This window comes from Ambystoma mexicanum, chromosome 14 (genome assembly GCF_040938575.1).
Source record: "Ambystoma mexicanum isolate Mex_15411 chromosome 14, UKY_AmexF1_1, whole genome shotgun sequence".
Classification (NCBI taxonomy): domain Eukaryota; kingdom Metazoa; phylum Chordata; class Amphibia; order Caudata; family Ambystomatidae; genus Ambystoma; species Ambystoma mexicanum.
The window spans coordinates 205,421,045-205,437,645 of NC_090940.1; the positions used below are offsets into that span (position 1 = coordinate 205,421,045).

The 16,601-nt window shown below is 46.4% G+C and overlaps 1 protein-coding gene across 1 annotated transcript in view; it reads left to right on the plus strand.

Moving 5' to 3' along the window:
* The window catches only part of PRKCH (protein kinase C eta), an 895,425-nt gene that overhangs the window by 587,355 nt on the left and 291,469 nt on the right, over positions 1-16,601 (plus strand). Inside the window, exon 9 of the mRNA XM_069638927.1 lies at positions 10,579-10,752. Within this exon, the coding sequence (XP_069495028.1) occupies positions 10,579-10,752 (174 nt within the window). The remainder of the gene's footprint in view (positions 1-10,578; positions 10,753-16,601) is intronic.

The following is a 16,601-nucleotide window of genomic DNA, read 5'->3' on the forward strand; positions in this document are numbered from 1 at the left end:
ACCCAAATTTGTATAGAAATGTTAGGAAACCACTGCCTTAGGCCATGCCTCAGGCTCCTCCAAGCCATACATAGTGGCCTCTCTACTGGTCTGCAGCCAGGCCCACTTGCAACTGTGAGACAGGCATGGTATCAAGAGAGAACACCCAGACAACTAAATAAATTTTAAACAAAGCTTTATTAATGATCAGGATGGTGTAACGCCTTACTAACCCAATGCTATGGCAGGAATTCCCTGGCTAAAGAAATCAAAGGAAAGTCTAGGTCAATGTGTCCAAAGCAAAAGGTCTCTGTGTCAAAAGCTATGCTTGTCCTCAACTATAACACAACTAGTGGGGAAGAGTCTCTCAACCAAAATGTCAGTGTTCCAAAGTAAATGTTCAAAGAGTGGCAATTCAGTTTCCTCTAAAGTTCTCTGTTTCAAGTTCAACACTGTTCCAATGTAACCTTTTTGCAATAAGGACTGATCAAGTTCAGAAGTTACCTTCTGTAGATTCTAATCTATCACAGTTTGCATCAGATGAAGGTCTTGAGGTTCCCTTCCCCAAGTTAAAATTTAACTAAATGTTCAGACAACACTGTGGTCTTGGGACTCCCTTCCCTGAGACAAATATTCTCCAGCTTTTTCCCTCCGGGTTCCCTTCCCCAAGAGTCAATTTCAGCAGTTGACTTGTTCCTTCAATTCATAAGTTCACAAGTTTGTAGGAGAATATGGGGTCTGCTTGATCTTTCCTTTGGTTCACTTCACCCATAGGTCATGCCTCTTTGCTGCTGATCAAACCTTTAGTGATTTCTGGTCTAGGCAGCAGTTGTCAGTTGTCAGACCGCACGGTCCACCCATCTCAGGTCAAGCAACCACATATCTTGCTTGTGATTTAAGTATTGATGTTAGCAAGATTGACATTATGAAACTTACTGGTCTAGGCGTAGTTGTCATACCACACAGTGTACCCATTACAGGTTGTGCAACCATAGGTTTCCCATAGCTTATATTCAAATGTGCAAGTGTTCACTGTGTGGGTTAAACAACCCCTCTCATTACATTCATCTTTCAATTGTTTATAACCCTTTAGTGGTTCGCGCTCAACAACCCCTTTCGATACGTTCATCACTCAACATATGCAAGTGGAACGTGATTCGGGCTCAGCAGCCCCTTTCGTTATATTCGGCATTCAATGTATGCAAGTCGAAAGTAATTCAGGCTCAACAGCCCCTTTCTTTATGTTCAGCAGTCAATATGTGCAAGTTGAAAGTGATTGGGCCTCAGCAACACCTTGCGTTACGTTCGACATTCAATATATACTAGTTGAAAGTGATACGGGCTTAGCAGCCCCTTTCATTATGTTCGGCATTCAATATATGCAAGTTAAAAGTGATTCAGGCTCAGTAGCCCCTTTTCAGAGTGCCCCGGAGTTCTGAGTGCCCACAGACACTTACCGGGCTGCAGCTCCTTGCTGGGTGTTTCAGTCTATGCACACAGGTCTTTGTGCTGGGCTACGCCTCTGCCCCTTCGCAGCGGTCACTCTCTGCCTTGCCTCTAAAGGGCTCCCAGTTCTGCACTGCACTCTCAGCGGGATTCCCGGGATGTTTGTTAGCATTTCAGCATCTCTGCTTCTCGCACCTCGTCACGACCCTGGATTCTCTTCTCCAGGCATCACGGTCACAAGTTCTGCACCTCCTGCACCTTTCTTGCATCTCTCTCTGCAGTTCTGAATGCCACTTTTTATATGTTCCCTGATTAGTAATGGGTTGCAGGTGTAACAAGGTATTCCTGATTGCCTGACCTTGTGTCAACCCATTAGTGTGACATGCTTAATGCCCACTTCTGCTGCTTCTTCCTCCACTCTCTCTGCCCCCCCCTCTGACTGGTGTACCCCGCCCCTGTACCCTCCTCAGAAAACCTTCAAAGATGGAGACCTCTTGCATCTAGCCACGCTTAATGCTCCTTCTGCCATCAAACACTTGCCGACATCTGCCTCCTTATTGAAGGCCTTGACTTCAATATCCTTGCTCTTACAGAGAGTTGGTTCAATGCCAGCTCAGTCACTGCTTTTGACTCCCTTCTCCCTGATGGGTATAAGATCATCTGCAAGCCTCGCCCTAACCGTGCAGGCGGTGAGGTTGCTCTCATATTCTCTGGGTGGGTCCCTTATTCCCTCATACCCACACAGCCTTACTCTTCCCTCGAGAGCCTGGTTTGCAAGCTGGTCATCTCTCCCACCTCCTCTATGACCATTTCCACCATCTCAGGCCACCTGGCTCTACCACCCTGTTCCTCTCTGAATGGGCTGATTTCTCCTCCTCTCTCCTCCCAACCACCTCTAAACTCCTTCTTGTGGGCGATTTCAACATCCACATTGACTCCTCAATCACGGCATCCACTCTCTTCCGTGACCTCTGCACCTCGCTTTCCCTCTCCATTCTCCCTTCTGGTCCTACCCACTCGGCTGGACACACTCTTGATGTCTTCATCCACACTGATCTTTCACTCTCCTCCCCACTGATCACCTCACTCTCCTGGTCAGACCACTCTCCTCTCCTGTCACCTGGGCCCTCTCAGCACTCTGACTCCACCTTACCCAGCCCTGCCAACCCTGTTCACGAACATCCGTCTGATGAAAAGAGTGTCAGCTGCCGCCTTTGCATCTACCTTCATCCCCCTTCTCTGCCCACTACAGACTCTACCTCCAACTCTGCTCTCAGCATCCTCCATCTTGCCATCACTAATACCCTTGAAATTCATGAGGATACGCCTGAAACATGCCTCCAAGCCTAAAACCTGGTACGACTCCGAACTTGCAGCCCTAAAAAGCAAGTACAGAGCTGCAGAATGGAAGTGGCAGACCTCAGGCTCACCCTCTGACAAACTGGCCTGTTTCCTGCTCCAAAGGCAATACAGACTCTCCATCCACACCAAGAAAAGGGCCCACATCCAGGCGTGCATCCAACAACACGGCTGAAATCTGCAGGGAACTAGCCAACCCTTGGCAGTCTCCTCCTTACCTCTTCCCTCCATAGCCCTCTGCAATGCACTGGCCACACACTTCACAGCAAAAACTCAGGAAATCCTGAACACCCTTGCGTCCCTCTCCCCCCGTCCCCCTCTTACAACCTCTTACAACTTCGGTACTCAGACGGGGTACTCACGGCTCTTCGGACTCTGGTCAGACGTGAAGAGGTAAGAGGCGTCCCCCTGGAGGTTCAGAGGCCAGATAATCTGTGCTCTGTGCTCCCCAGGGGGCCGCCCCCTGGGAAACCCTCTTGGGGAAGAAAACCCAGACTCTGCAGGTGTAGAGGAGGATAGATGCACAATGTCCGTAGTGTCAGGTAGAAGGACGAAGAATTTCCCAATCTGATTGGTGCAAAAATGGCTGAAGATTCTTGAATGCAGTAGAATACGTGGACGGCTGTAGCAAGAAGGTAAGGAAAGGGGCAGCAGAATAAAGGGACAGAGGAGAGACAGAAGAATGAAAGGAGAGAGAGAAGGACAGCTAGAACCGTGAAGAAGAAGAGTTAGGTAAGTCAAAGCTGAGACGGGTGAAAGGTAAGCGCAGTAAGAAGCCGCGAGCGGCTGCAACAACAGAAACTGCAAACGGAGGCCCACCGAAGCCGGAGGAAAATAAATGCTGAGGGCGGCAGAAAAGGTAAGCACTGGAAGTAGCTGCGAACAGTTGAAAGAATAGGGGCCGCAAACGGCGGCGAATAGGAGACGGAGGGATAGGATGCCAAGGGCGGCAGAAAAGACAGAGAGCAGAAAACAGTGCCGAGAACGGCTAATAGGCGACAGGCTCCGAACGGAGGAGTCGGAAGTGGGAAGAAAGGAATAGGAAGAAACCGAAGTGACAGTGACTTGCAAAGGAAGGGAAAAGGAGGAGGGAAAGAGGGAGGACTCAGAAGGAGGTCTGAGTGAGAGCAGGTACCAAAAGATACGAGCGAACAACAAGGGAGCAATGCTATAGAACAGAGTAGCAACGCAGTTACCAGTTTGTTCGCGGGGAATAAGTACGAACAATTGGTAGAAAGAGAAGAAGGACAAAGTGGAAGAAAAAGACTAGACCTGCATTGTTAGTGGATAGAGATGTTATCAAGGAGCCGCCATCTTGGATTCCACTGAGTATATCGTGGTTGATGTAACTTCCAGTGTCTCCATAGGCTTCTAGGAGTTATTTGAACACGCCCTGCCTCCCTGCCTCCTATAGCCTTCCATCCTCCCTCTGCCTTTCGCTCCTCCTTCTCTCCTATCACACCTGATGAGGTCCTCCAAACAGGTTTCCCCCTGCTCCTGTAGAACCATGAAGGACAATATTGTCTCTCTTACCTCTGCACTCGCTGATTTCTGCAACCTCTCTTTTGCTAGTGGATCTTCCCCTCCTCCATTGTGCGCTCCCTCCTGAAAAAACCTTCTGCAGACCCATCTTGTCCAGCCAACTACCGCCCCATATCGATCACCCCCTTCCTTGGGAAACTCTTGGGGAAGCTGGTCTTCCCCCAACTGACCCAGCACAGTGAACGTGTTGCCTCCACGACCATCAATCTGGATTCCGAGCATCCAGAGGCACGGAAACTGCTCTTCTGAACACATGTGAGGAACTGCTTGCATCTCTTGATTCCAACTCTCTAGCTGTTCTCATTCTACTTGATCTCTCCTCTGCATTTGATACGGTCAACCACTGCATCCTCATAAAACGGCTCCCCAATACCCTAGGTATCTCGGAGCGGGCACTACACTGACTGACCTCCTTCCTCAGTGACCATCCATCTCAGGGTATTCTGGGCTTGTTCTCCTCCCCCACCTGTCTCCACCTGCGGTGTCCCCCAGGGCTCCAACCTTTCTCCCAGGCTCTTTAACACCTATCTTGCTCCACTTGCACACCTCATTTCCACATTCTCCCCAAACTTCCAGTGTTATGCAGTTGACACACAACCCTTCTTCAAACTTCCCTCTGATCCTCTCCTTACTTCCGCCATCATTCCTGACTGCCTATTTGCCATTCAGTCCTGGTGTACTTCCAATGACCCCTGCCTCAACGCCAGCAAGAATGAGAACCTTCCAATTGGGACTCCTGCTCCCTCTTTCTGCCCCTCACTCTGTCCATCTTCTATGGGCTCTCCCACTTCTCCTTCATCTGAAGCCAGAAACCTTGTAGTCATCTTCCACTGCTCTCTTTCCTTCCTCCATCACATCCAGGACCTTGCCAAGAAGGCCCACTATCAACTCCACCTCCTCAAAGGAATTCTTCCTTTCCTCACTTTCATCCAGATGTTCAATGTCTCTAGAGCTCTGGTTCTCTCTAGGCTAGACTACTGCAATAGCCATCTCACAGGATTCGAAGTGTACGAAAAGAAATAGTGGAACTATGTTCCCTGCTGGCCTGCAACCACTCCCCACAAACCCCATCACCACGCCCCCTCCCACACACAATACAAACCCCCAAACACATTCACCTGCTTTTTAAGGGAAGGTTCAGTGCAGTGCACAGAAAGTACATGTTTCAACTTCTTCCTACACTTTTATTTTAAAACGAAACCATTCCGGAACAGTTTCTTTTTAAAATAAAAGTATAGGAACAGTAAAACTTAATTAAAAAAGGAGAGGAGCACTGCTCCTGCTCACTTCGACCACTGCCTTTTCCTTAATCTGCCCTCTTCTTCTCTACAACCTCTCCAGCTAATTGAGAATAGGGCTGCAATACTTATCCTCTGCCTCACACCCAAGGACTGCATCTCGCCAGCCCTAAAAACTCTCCACTGGCTCCCAGTTGCTGCAAGGATGAAATTAAAATCCATCTGCATCATCCATAAGGCTGTCTGGGGCCGGGGACCACACTATCTACAACTTGCTCTCACTAAATACTCTCCCTCCAGATCTTAATGTTCCTCCGGCACCAACCCCCAGTGTGTCGAGTGCTTCGCTAAACAGCAACCTGGTGGCCAATCTCTTTCCTCAGCAGGCTCCCTCCTATGGAACAGCCTTCCCCTTCCTCTTTGTCTTGAGCCGGATCTCCTCAAATTCCGGAAGCTTCCCAAGACTTTCCTTTTCACCTCCTCCTTCCCTTCCTCCCTCCTCTGATAAACCCCACAGTTGCTGAGTTTGGTGACCAGGGCCCTTATGTGTCCTCTTGGGTCCTAGCCTCCCACAACAAATCGCCTTCAGCTTCCGCCCACTCACAGCACTTGCCTTGGCACCCACTGGCCTATGCCACCACATGCCTGCACTTACATATTTATTGGCAGCTGACCACTGTCACCTAGGCACTTACAGCAGCTCGCTATCTTAGCACTTTCTTCTTCATACACCTGGCAATTACCCCCCACCCCCACTCCCACATCCCTTCTTTCTCACTGCACTTTTACTTTCGGAATGCTCACAAGGCCTAGTAGGTCCGCCTCTATCTTTCATTGTTATATTTGATTTTAATTCCTTTGTTCCCTCCCTGTTGCCCTGTGGGTGCTTTGAAACACAATTTACTTGATGTATAAGCGCCTTACAAATGCACAATAAATAAATAAATAAAATGCCTTATCTTCATGGCTATATGCCTCTAAATCTCTCTTCTTCGTCACAGTACCAGAGTGGTTTTTACTTTATCTTCACTCCTACTAGTTGCCTCTTCTTCTTCCAAGCTCAAGGGAAATGAATAGGGGATGATGTACTGTGATTGGCAATAGCCCATAAAGGCTAAGGGGAGGGTAGATTAATATCAGGAAAGGGGGGATGCCATGTCTCGCTATCAGGTACCCTCTCTCCAATCCACGAGACCCCTCCACTTGGGTGATCTTCCATCGCTTGTACACCGCCAGGGTCGGGATCCAAAAGCGATGGCCCATCCCAGGTCACTTAACCAGAAGATCCCAAGAGAGTAGAGGCGAGAGCACCTTCAGGTTTCTCTCACAACCTTCTTGTGAACTGTGGGTTACTGGCCATAGCTTGCAACCGGTATATAGTCATTGCATCGAATGCCAAAGCATTGAATGCATTTTTTTAAAAAATGTAATGGGGGTTTCCCCCTATTCCCCCTTTTTTAACCTTTAAAAACCCAATACAATTAAAATAAACCCTTTACCTTAAAAAAAAAACTGCATTAGATGCTTTTTTTTATGCTTTGTTTTGGATGGTAAGGCATTTGATGCGTTGGCATTCGATGCTATGACTAGATAACCCTTGCAACCACAGACAGTGGTCAGTTTGTCAGGACTTGGCCTTCAGCCATGCACCAGATCCTGACAAGCCAACCAAAAAGACGTTGGTACTGGTCTGAGGCCAGGTTAAGTGCCTACTTTACCCCCAGGTAGGTTGATGGGCCACTGGCCCCAGCTTGCGGCTATGGCCTTCAGACACTTTGCCCAAAGCATTTATTTGGGCATGTCCCCAGACCCTGTCAAGCCACCTCCAAGTATCCAATTGGCCTGACGTACAGTTTCAGTTGCCAGTTTTGTACAATGTATGGGTCAATGGGCAACTGCCCATGGTCCATGTGGGTGCACATACTACTGCTCTCTTTCAGACCTGTTCTGGGGGTCCATGCCAGGTGCACGTTGGGTCTGTGATCTGGGACGGTTTTTTCTGAAACCTGGATCCTTTTGCACAGGACACTGGTCGACCCACAGAGTGGAATTGACAGAAACCCACTGAAGCAATGGCATTTCTACAGTTTGTGGGCCCTAGTGCACCCCACTGTGCACCCCACAACCTTTCATGGGTCGTGGGGTGTTGCAGGTGGCTACAATATGCCCCTTTTCAAATGTTTTGAATTGTGTGGTGTGCAGGACCACAGAAAAAATCCACAATGGTGGTCTTTTGAAAATTCTTCTTACAACTAGTCAATCTGAGTCCCCCTTACTAGGTCCACAAACAACTAGTCAATCTGAGTCCCCCTTACTAGGTCCACAAACAACTAGTCAATCTGGGTCCCCCTTACTATGTCCACAAACAACCAGTCAATCTGAGTCCCCCTTGCTAGGTCCACAAACCGGTTCATGAACCACCCAGAGTTGTATTTGCAGCCATGACCCGATTATAGGCAATCAGGTGAACGCTATGCTATATATATATATATATATATATATATATATATATATATTGGTCTGCAGAATGTTCAGGTATCACTGATTCATTGTTGTCTACCTTGGGGCACTATAACCGAAACCAAACCACTGGACAGATGTGCACCAGATTTGTGAAATCATGCTTCTGAGACCAGAAGCCATGCAAAGTTTTAACATAAAACTGTCCAATTGTTCGGGCTGTAGGAGAAGGGAGAATGAAAGGGAAAAAATGCTTTTCATTATACCCCCTATAACTTTCCCAGTGCCGCCAAATATATCCCGCCCTGCACAAACTATCTCCCTTACAATTTCATTTCAGAATGAATTCTCCACCGCAGACTTTATTCTGAAATAGAATCTCCGGGGGGAAGACTGCTTTTGCGCCCTCTGAGAAAAGTATTAATAAATTCTCCCGGGGAGACTTTATTTAAAAATAAAGTCTCCCGTCAGAGACCTTGTTATGGGGGAGGGTTTATTTCATGACACTGCCCCCACCCCGACACACCCATCTGAGTCGGGTCTATATTTATTTTGGAAAGTTTCGTGCAGCGCTAAAGTTCTAAGCCATCCCAAAAAGTCTTCGTTCTGTACGATTTCGAACTTGAACATGACTACAGGGACTCTGAAATATGTGTGCGGTAACTATACAACACCGGCAATGGTCTGCGTGATTTAGTCTTGCTGACTCGCTCTTTTTTCTCTCCACTTCTTCCATGTAGTTATTACTTCAAGACTATCCCATAAGCCACCCACATTTGGAACGCTCCCTTCCTTACTGTCCTTTCCAGTCCAGGAGATAACCCGCCCCGCCCAGAGAAGAGTTCATTTTTTGTTTTTGTGCAGTTTCTTTTAATACACCTTCTATGTAGACTTTATAGCTGGCTTGAAGGGCTGATGAATGTTAAACATGACAAAAAAAACTCTGAGACTTTCTCCACAAATGTTTTATTTTGCCTGGCAATGTAAACGATTGATTAATTGTTGGTATTACTGAAGTCCTATAAAATTCCTTTCTTTTGTGTTTGAGATACTTTTCTCTTTTTAATAACTTTTGATCATTATAATTTTGGTTGTCGTGCGCAGTGTATTCTCGATCTGTCTCTCTCTCCCTCACATACCCACTCTATCCCATTCTCACGCTCTTACTCTTTCTCTGTCGCTCTCTCTACCCCACCCCTACTTCCACAGCAGGGTAGCACGCAGGACCCCACTACTTATCTTTTGTCTTTTCAATGACTTGTAGATTTAAACGGTCCCCTTGTGGCTGTCCCCTTTGAAATATTGTTTCACTTTCTTGAAGCTGGCTCCCTTTTATCACTTCATGTGGAGGTTTTTCCTCTGTGTCCACTGTTTAAATTATTTTGACAATGTCCTCATTTTAGTATTGTTTAGGTTTGTGATGACATATCTACATATATTCACTTGGTATGGGTTTATTTACCTTTTCGTGGCCCTTGCCAGTATGGAGCTTTAGCCTAAATTTGTTTTATTTTAATTTACTTCATTTTTTGTCGAGTCTGCCATTCTATCACTTATATTGTGTTATTTGTATTTTTTCCTCTGACTTTTTCATAGCAAAACCTTCTTTCACCGGGATTTATGTGTGAGACACACATAATGGCGGGTTGCAAGTGGTGTTCTACGGCTCCTTGTATGTGTTTAACCATATTGACTTGTATTGTACCCTTAACTGTGACCGCTGGTGGTTGCTTCACTGCTAGGTTCATGCCATATAGACCCCATCACATACGTACATTGACGCTATTTGATTTCTATTTTGTTGGCTTCTAAGTTCCTTGGAGTTGGATATGGATAATCAATGTACTGTAATGTAGTTGTCATTTGTATAGCACTTACTGCCCTTGGTATGGTCTCAAAGCACTATAAATTGAACATCTTCTGGGAACCGGAGTCCAAAGTATGAGAAATTCATCAGACGAGTATAAAAGCGTGTGTGCATTTTGACCAGTACAAAAGTGGATAGGGCAGGCCAAGTCCCTATTAGATACCCATATCGAAGAGGCACGCAGAAATAGCTGCATTCTCGTCACAGAGGTTTTGTGCGATGTGCCTTAAGCGTAGTGTATGATACTGAATGCGTGCCAGTGGGTGGCCTTGCCATCGGGTTTCTTCCATAAGCATGGAGTGTGCTACATACCCATGGATTCTAGATGGTTTCTTTGTTTCATGGATTAGATTCTCTCTTGTGGACTGCTGGAGTTTTTCTCCCTGTCACGCAGCAGTTTTTAAGTTGGGTTCATTACTGACCAGGGTCAACCTGGTGCGTTGTTTAGATTATTAAACTATGTTTCTGACACTTTACAGAAGTGTCCCTTTCCCAAAAAGTAAAGTGTTTATGGTGAGCAAGAATGGGTGATGGGCGTGGGCAAGGAGCAACCCCTTTATGAAAACAGCAAAACAATCATTTGAAAAAATGTCTAATTACAAAGTGCACATTTCTTCAAACCTTTGAGTGTTGTGCTCCTTTCTCGGCGGCTGGTGTTTACAGGGACTTCTTCTCTCTCTACTTTAGGTGATGCTCGCAAAATTAAAGAAGTCGGGGGATTTATACGCGGTGAAAGTGTTAAAGAAAGACGTCATCCTGCAGGACGATGACGTGGAATGCACCATGACCGAGAAACAGATCCTGGCGCTTGCAAGGAACCACCCGTTCCTCACGCAGCTCTGCTGCTGCTTCCACACGCCAGTAAGTCTTTTACACCTCGTCGATTTCAATAGTACAGGATACAATTTACGATGTTATCTGTAACTCAAAAACAAGATAGCTTTGCTTCACACAATTTGTTTGTGGTGTGTGCGTATTTGAACTAATAATGTGCATCTTATCCACGTGCTAACTGTGCATCATTCACAATGCCAAAAAACGGTCAATCTCCTTGCATAATTCTTTGGTGTGTATTCGTATTTAAGGAGCCAGAAAGGAAAAGAAGGGTCGCAACTGGCCATAGGCCTACTTGCATATGCAACATTGTAGCGCTTATGGGAGCTGCCAATGGCCTCTGAAACTATGGCCACATAATGCCCACACTCATTAGACTTGATTGGCTAAACTTCAAAATGCATCACTTTCAAAGCCAGTAGCATCATGAACAAAACTGTCCCGTGCCCACTCCCTCCTACTTGGCAGACAGTGCCACCACCGCTGGTGGGCAGCACATAGAAACCTGGACCTGGCAAGATTAGAGCAACAGAAATGCAAAAAAGATAGAACCTGAAAACAAGCTTTCTCACTCTACGAAGCCGCAAACGTCATTCTCGCCCCACCCTCATGCATTTCAGAATACACATTAAGAGCCGCATCTTCAAGGAGAAGCTTCCTATCCTGTAACATACAGCTCCCAAGAAGCCACGCCACGCAGGAACTCTCCTGCATACCACTCTCTACGGGCCACTAGCCTGTTACATCCCCAAACTCCCCTTCAGCGCTATTTCATGTTCCCCGCTATCTGTAAATGTTACCTATTCTCTGATGCTCTATATGGTATGCTGATACAAATGCTACCCCCATAACTTAATGCATGTCTGTTATCTAATGTATACCTACACTGCGACCCATTGCTCTCAGATGCAGCAGTGGAGTAGTGATGATCACAGAGAATGTACATTTTTACCAAAGGGCATCATTTAATGGCAACCATCGCTACCCTTGCGTTGCTGCTTGAACCCATGTGCATGCCCTGTGGGTTTCAACCAGTCAGAACTATGCTTTACCCAAAGTAGGACTGCTGGTGGCTTTTTCTAGTTTAGTGGCTGGTTCCTTGCGCCTCTTATCCATCACTGTTTATTAATATGCTGCAGCCTAAAGTTTTCAATAAAGATGGGTTACGAAAATACTGCGGCCCATAATCTGGGGCAAAGGTTATGCCGTATCACTTCCAGTTAGTTTATCTGAATGGCTAAAGGCATGGGGTATAACAGCTGCTAACATTACATCAGTGAAATCAGTGTAATGCATACTATTTCTCCTGCATACATGACATTGAATGCCTGTCCATCTTGCGAAAGACCTGTTGGACCACTGAGTTACCTTCAAGACGACTCTGTGGCAAGTTGGTAGCCATCAAAGAGGCAGTAGGGAAGGTCTCTGGCACCTCCATTGTAAACCCCCTCGAGCCTATAGATGCAAGGCCCTAGAAAACTCTAATTGAGAGTAACACAGTATAATAGTGTTATGACATGATATCCGAAATGATATCCAGGGTGGGCTTAAGCTGGAACGGCCATCTCGCTCAAGCCTAGGTAGACCTGGATTGTTGGACCTAGTGCTAAAAGCATTTGTTGGGGAAGAATAAAAAGAGTGTTGTTCCTTTTGATGAATGGATACGTGTGGGGCCAGCAGGTAACTGAAGTGAGAAGGGATTGGGGGCGCTAAGGTGGGGTCCGGCGGGTAAGCAGAAGAAGGCGGAGTGGCTGTGCAGCACAACAGAGCCCATCATGGGCCAGAAGCAATCAGCTGTTCTAGAACGCAGGCTTATACCATCAGTTCCAGCTTGGCATTCCAAGATGCTGATTGGCTGACATACTCATGCTGGGTGCACATATGGATTATGCATTATTTTCACAATAATCTCATTTTGAGATACCCAATTTGAAGTCATTTGTACTGTATCATGTATACTTCTGTCTCAAGCACATACCGGGTGAATATGGAGTTTGTAGGTTCTCCCCATTTCACACATCAATATGGCACTGCTGGAAGCAAGATCTGCCAGCGAGGGAATGGAGCTGGATTTATAGTGATGCTGGCTCTCTACAATGCACCCCTGCAGGATCTGCACTTCACAACAGCTCCAACAAGATGTTAGTCTTTGTTTATCCCACTGCTTAAGTGAGAGCCAATCTGCATCTGTTTAATGAGGACTTTAGCTAAGCCCAGGCAGAGTCAAGTGCTTTTACAATTTCAGTTTTATTCTTTGCCCATAAGAAGTAGAGTATCTTTTTATATGGTGTGAAGTGATAAATGTGCATTGATTTGTCACAGAGTTGACTTTTTATTTAAATAGAGTGCTTAGTTAAATATGATTCCTATGATTGTGTTGTGGTTGATGGTTATCGATTGGCTCCCAGTGCGCTTATTCAATTACATGGGATATCTGCAGTGGGGTTGTTGCTTAAATGCACAGAGATGATTTTTGGTCTAGCTTTAAAACATAGTTTATTTGTAGACATCCATTCATGGAATGACCCCAGACAGTTCCAAAGTTATTTATCTTTTAACATCTATTTCAATGTTGTCTGCATGACACAGGAACAATGTAGTGAAGGTATTGCTTTTAGGCACAGCTGTAAAAGGCTGGGATGGTAACCAGGGACATCACCACTCATCTTGCATTGAAGCAGGGATGCACATTGGTGCCAACCCTTTTCAACCTGTGCATTGCTGAGCTTTCAAAATACCTTGCCCTCGTGAGATGCTTTCCACCTAAATTGCTTGGTTGGCGTATGCCGACAACATAATAATCATGGATACAGCTTTGATTTGATTACAAAGACTTCTAAATTCCCTAGAAAAAAAAAGAAAACACACACACGCACTTCGCACAGTTTAAAAAAAAGAAAAGGGTCTCGCCTACCAGTGGTTCTTAAAAGGTTAAATACATAAATAGAAGTGGTGTATGAATTTGCTTACCAAGGGTTTATTTTGTCTGAAAACTTGAAATGGGATTCTCATCAGACCCAAACTAAATTAAATTATCCACTTTCCATTATTAAACTCTTCTGTTATTTGATCAAAAGTAAGGAGGGTATACAATTATTGCCTAAAATTCTATATGGAGCAGAGGTCTGGGTGCACAGTAATCTCGAATGGCTGACAAAATTAGAAGCTAAATTGTACGGAGCGTAAAGTGGAGAGAAAGTGATCTGTGGTGACTGTGGCAGAGCCCTGAAATTTTTCTTCACTGTCTACCCAAGAGGCGTGGCTACAGACTGAGTCCTCTGCGGCAAAGGATTTATAATCTCCATTCCGCCGCGGAACGCGGAGCGGAAAGAAAGTGATCTGCGGTGACTGTGGCAGAGCCCTGCAGTTTTTCTTCACTGTCTACCCAAGAGGCGTGGCTACAGACGGAATCCTTCTGCAAAGGATTTATAATCTCCATTCCGCCACGGAACGCAGAGCGGAAAGTGGAGAGAAAGTGATCTGCAGTGATCTCGGGACTCGAGGAAGCCGAGAGCTGCAGGTCACCTTTTTTGTTATACTCGCCTCACTTGTGAAAACTATCAATCACTTAGAGCGTGAAAAGAGTGCTTTTCTCCCCCCTTCGGCCAGTAAATGGATTTGGCCGCCTCCCCCAGAAGTACCGACAGACATATGGACGAGGCCGAAGGGCGTAGGTTGAGAAGCCACCGCGTGATCCAACATGGCCCCTCATCAGGAAATTTCCCTCTACCTTCTCCTCTCCCTCCCATCCCCTTCCAGCCCGCACCATAGCGGATTGCCGGATTTAGAACCCGACAAGACAGCTGTGGCCCTGGAGGAGGACCCTCGGGGGAGTCGTGCGCAACGCCCACCCCATCAATTCTAAAAAATAGAACCAAAGGTCCCAACGACAGACAAATTCCCTGCGACTCACCTGGTGGTCCCATGCGTGTCACTCGGCCCCTTCAGCCCCGCTATGGGAGCCCCATCGATCAGGAAGCAGATGGGGCGTTCAGCACGAGCGCTGAGAAATCTGCAGACATGCCCCCCTCACCTGGCGCATCTGATGTCCCTGGGGTCAGAGCGGAGCCCTGCCTGGAGGGAACCTTGGCTCTGCACGAAAAGACTGAAAGAGCTCAAAACGCACAGCTACCTCTGGACTGCAACGTAAACGCCCCGTTCAAAGTGGATGCCATAGTCCATTAAGGTGTAGCAAACGCCACGACTGCAGTCCCATACTTTTTAATCAGCCCTCCAATGGCAAACAACACTACAGACTTTACCAACGGCGTTTCTAGTGACATTTTCCCAGAACTTCAAGATAAAGACACATCGGTGGAAACAAGCTCGAGCCTGAATCAGAGTCAAGTGTCGTTTCAGGAATGCAGTACAAGTGACGCCAGCAAAGATTTTGATAATGAAGGTCCTCCAACACATGTAACAAGGCCTGTGGAGCGAAAGTCACAAAAAAAATTCAATCAACAAAAAAGTGTAAAGGAGAAACCCCGTGTTCGACGAGCACTTAACAAAGCGGTAAACCGCCTTTCTATAGAAGGACCCAAAAAAGGTACAAGTTACTTAGAACTCAGAAAATAGGAGCACCTAGGTTGAAGACACTGCCAACACCGCTGCTATCCAACGCACTGAAAAACATCTTTGAGAAGCAATACAAAAGAAAATTAGATGTCTCAACCGAGTTGTCTGATACCGAAATCCTTGAAGCAACTCTAGATTTTCCAATGACAAAAGCCCAGAGAGTTGGACCTGAATTTCCAGAAGGCGTCAAAACCCCAGGAAGCTGCCCTATATCTTCTTTGGCAGCGAGTACATCTGGCCAACGAGAATCGACCATACTTTCCCCAAAACAAGCCGCAACTACTTCGGGCGAACCAGAGCCAGAACGGTAAAAAAGTAGACCAATAGAAGTAAAAACAGCGACACGGGCACATAACGTGGAACAGAAATCGTTTCCTCTCATACCACAAATGCTGCTCTCACAATGAACTACCATGAAACCGTCGACAACAGTACAGAGCCGCAGCCGTCACTATCCAAAACCAAAGCCATTACTTTCCTACAGCCGATTCCCAATGATCAACAAGGACTTCCAGCTAACAGGGCCAAAATATTCCAGGGAGACGCTGTATTCGAACCAATCGCCCCCCTTCCAACGCCTGCTGAGGACCAAACGATCAATCCCAAGCGTACCTCAAGGGGGAGAACATCAGTGGGTAGAGACCCCCCACCCGCTCTCCCCATCACTCTTGAGAGGAACTCTTTGGGGCTTAGCCCCAAAACACAGGGACGACAAAGTATCTCTCACGATACACCATCAAGAGAAGCTCCAAAGAAGCCGGACCTGATGATGATAATGTCAACGGTAACAATCGCCTTAGACCCTTTCAGCAAGTTGTACAAGTCTCTAAACGACTCGCTGAAAGATCAAACAACAATAATTGGGATGATGCTTTCCAAACTCATCTTCTTGGAAGGTTACGTTACCGCCATGGACCTAAAATCAACAGAGCATCAAAATGCTCTGAAACAAACAATCCAAGAACTTAAAAGCGCAGCAAACCTACGCCTGTCAGTCCAGCAAGAAAAGGCTGCTACGTCAGAAAACATTCCCAAATCCTTGCAGGAATTCTTCGAACCAACTTTAAGGATGTCTGAACCAAAGCAAATCTCAAGAGCTACCCAATGCAACCTGATTTCGCAGCCCAAACAACCAAGTGGGAAATCATTTGCCACAAAAGCACCAGAGCTATATCACCAGCAGCCATCACCAACTTCGGGCTGTCCATCAGATGCCAAATCACACCCATTCAAAGTGCACCAAAACCAAACCCACAAACGCCAACACTGGCGCAAAAGAATCCATTGACTTAACCGCAGAC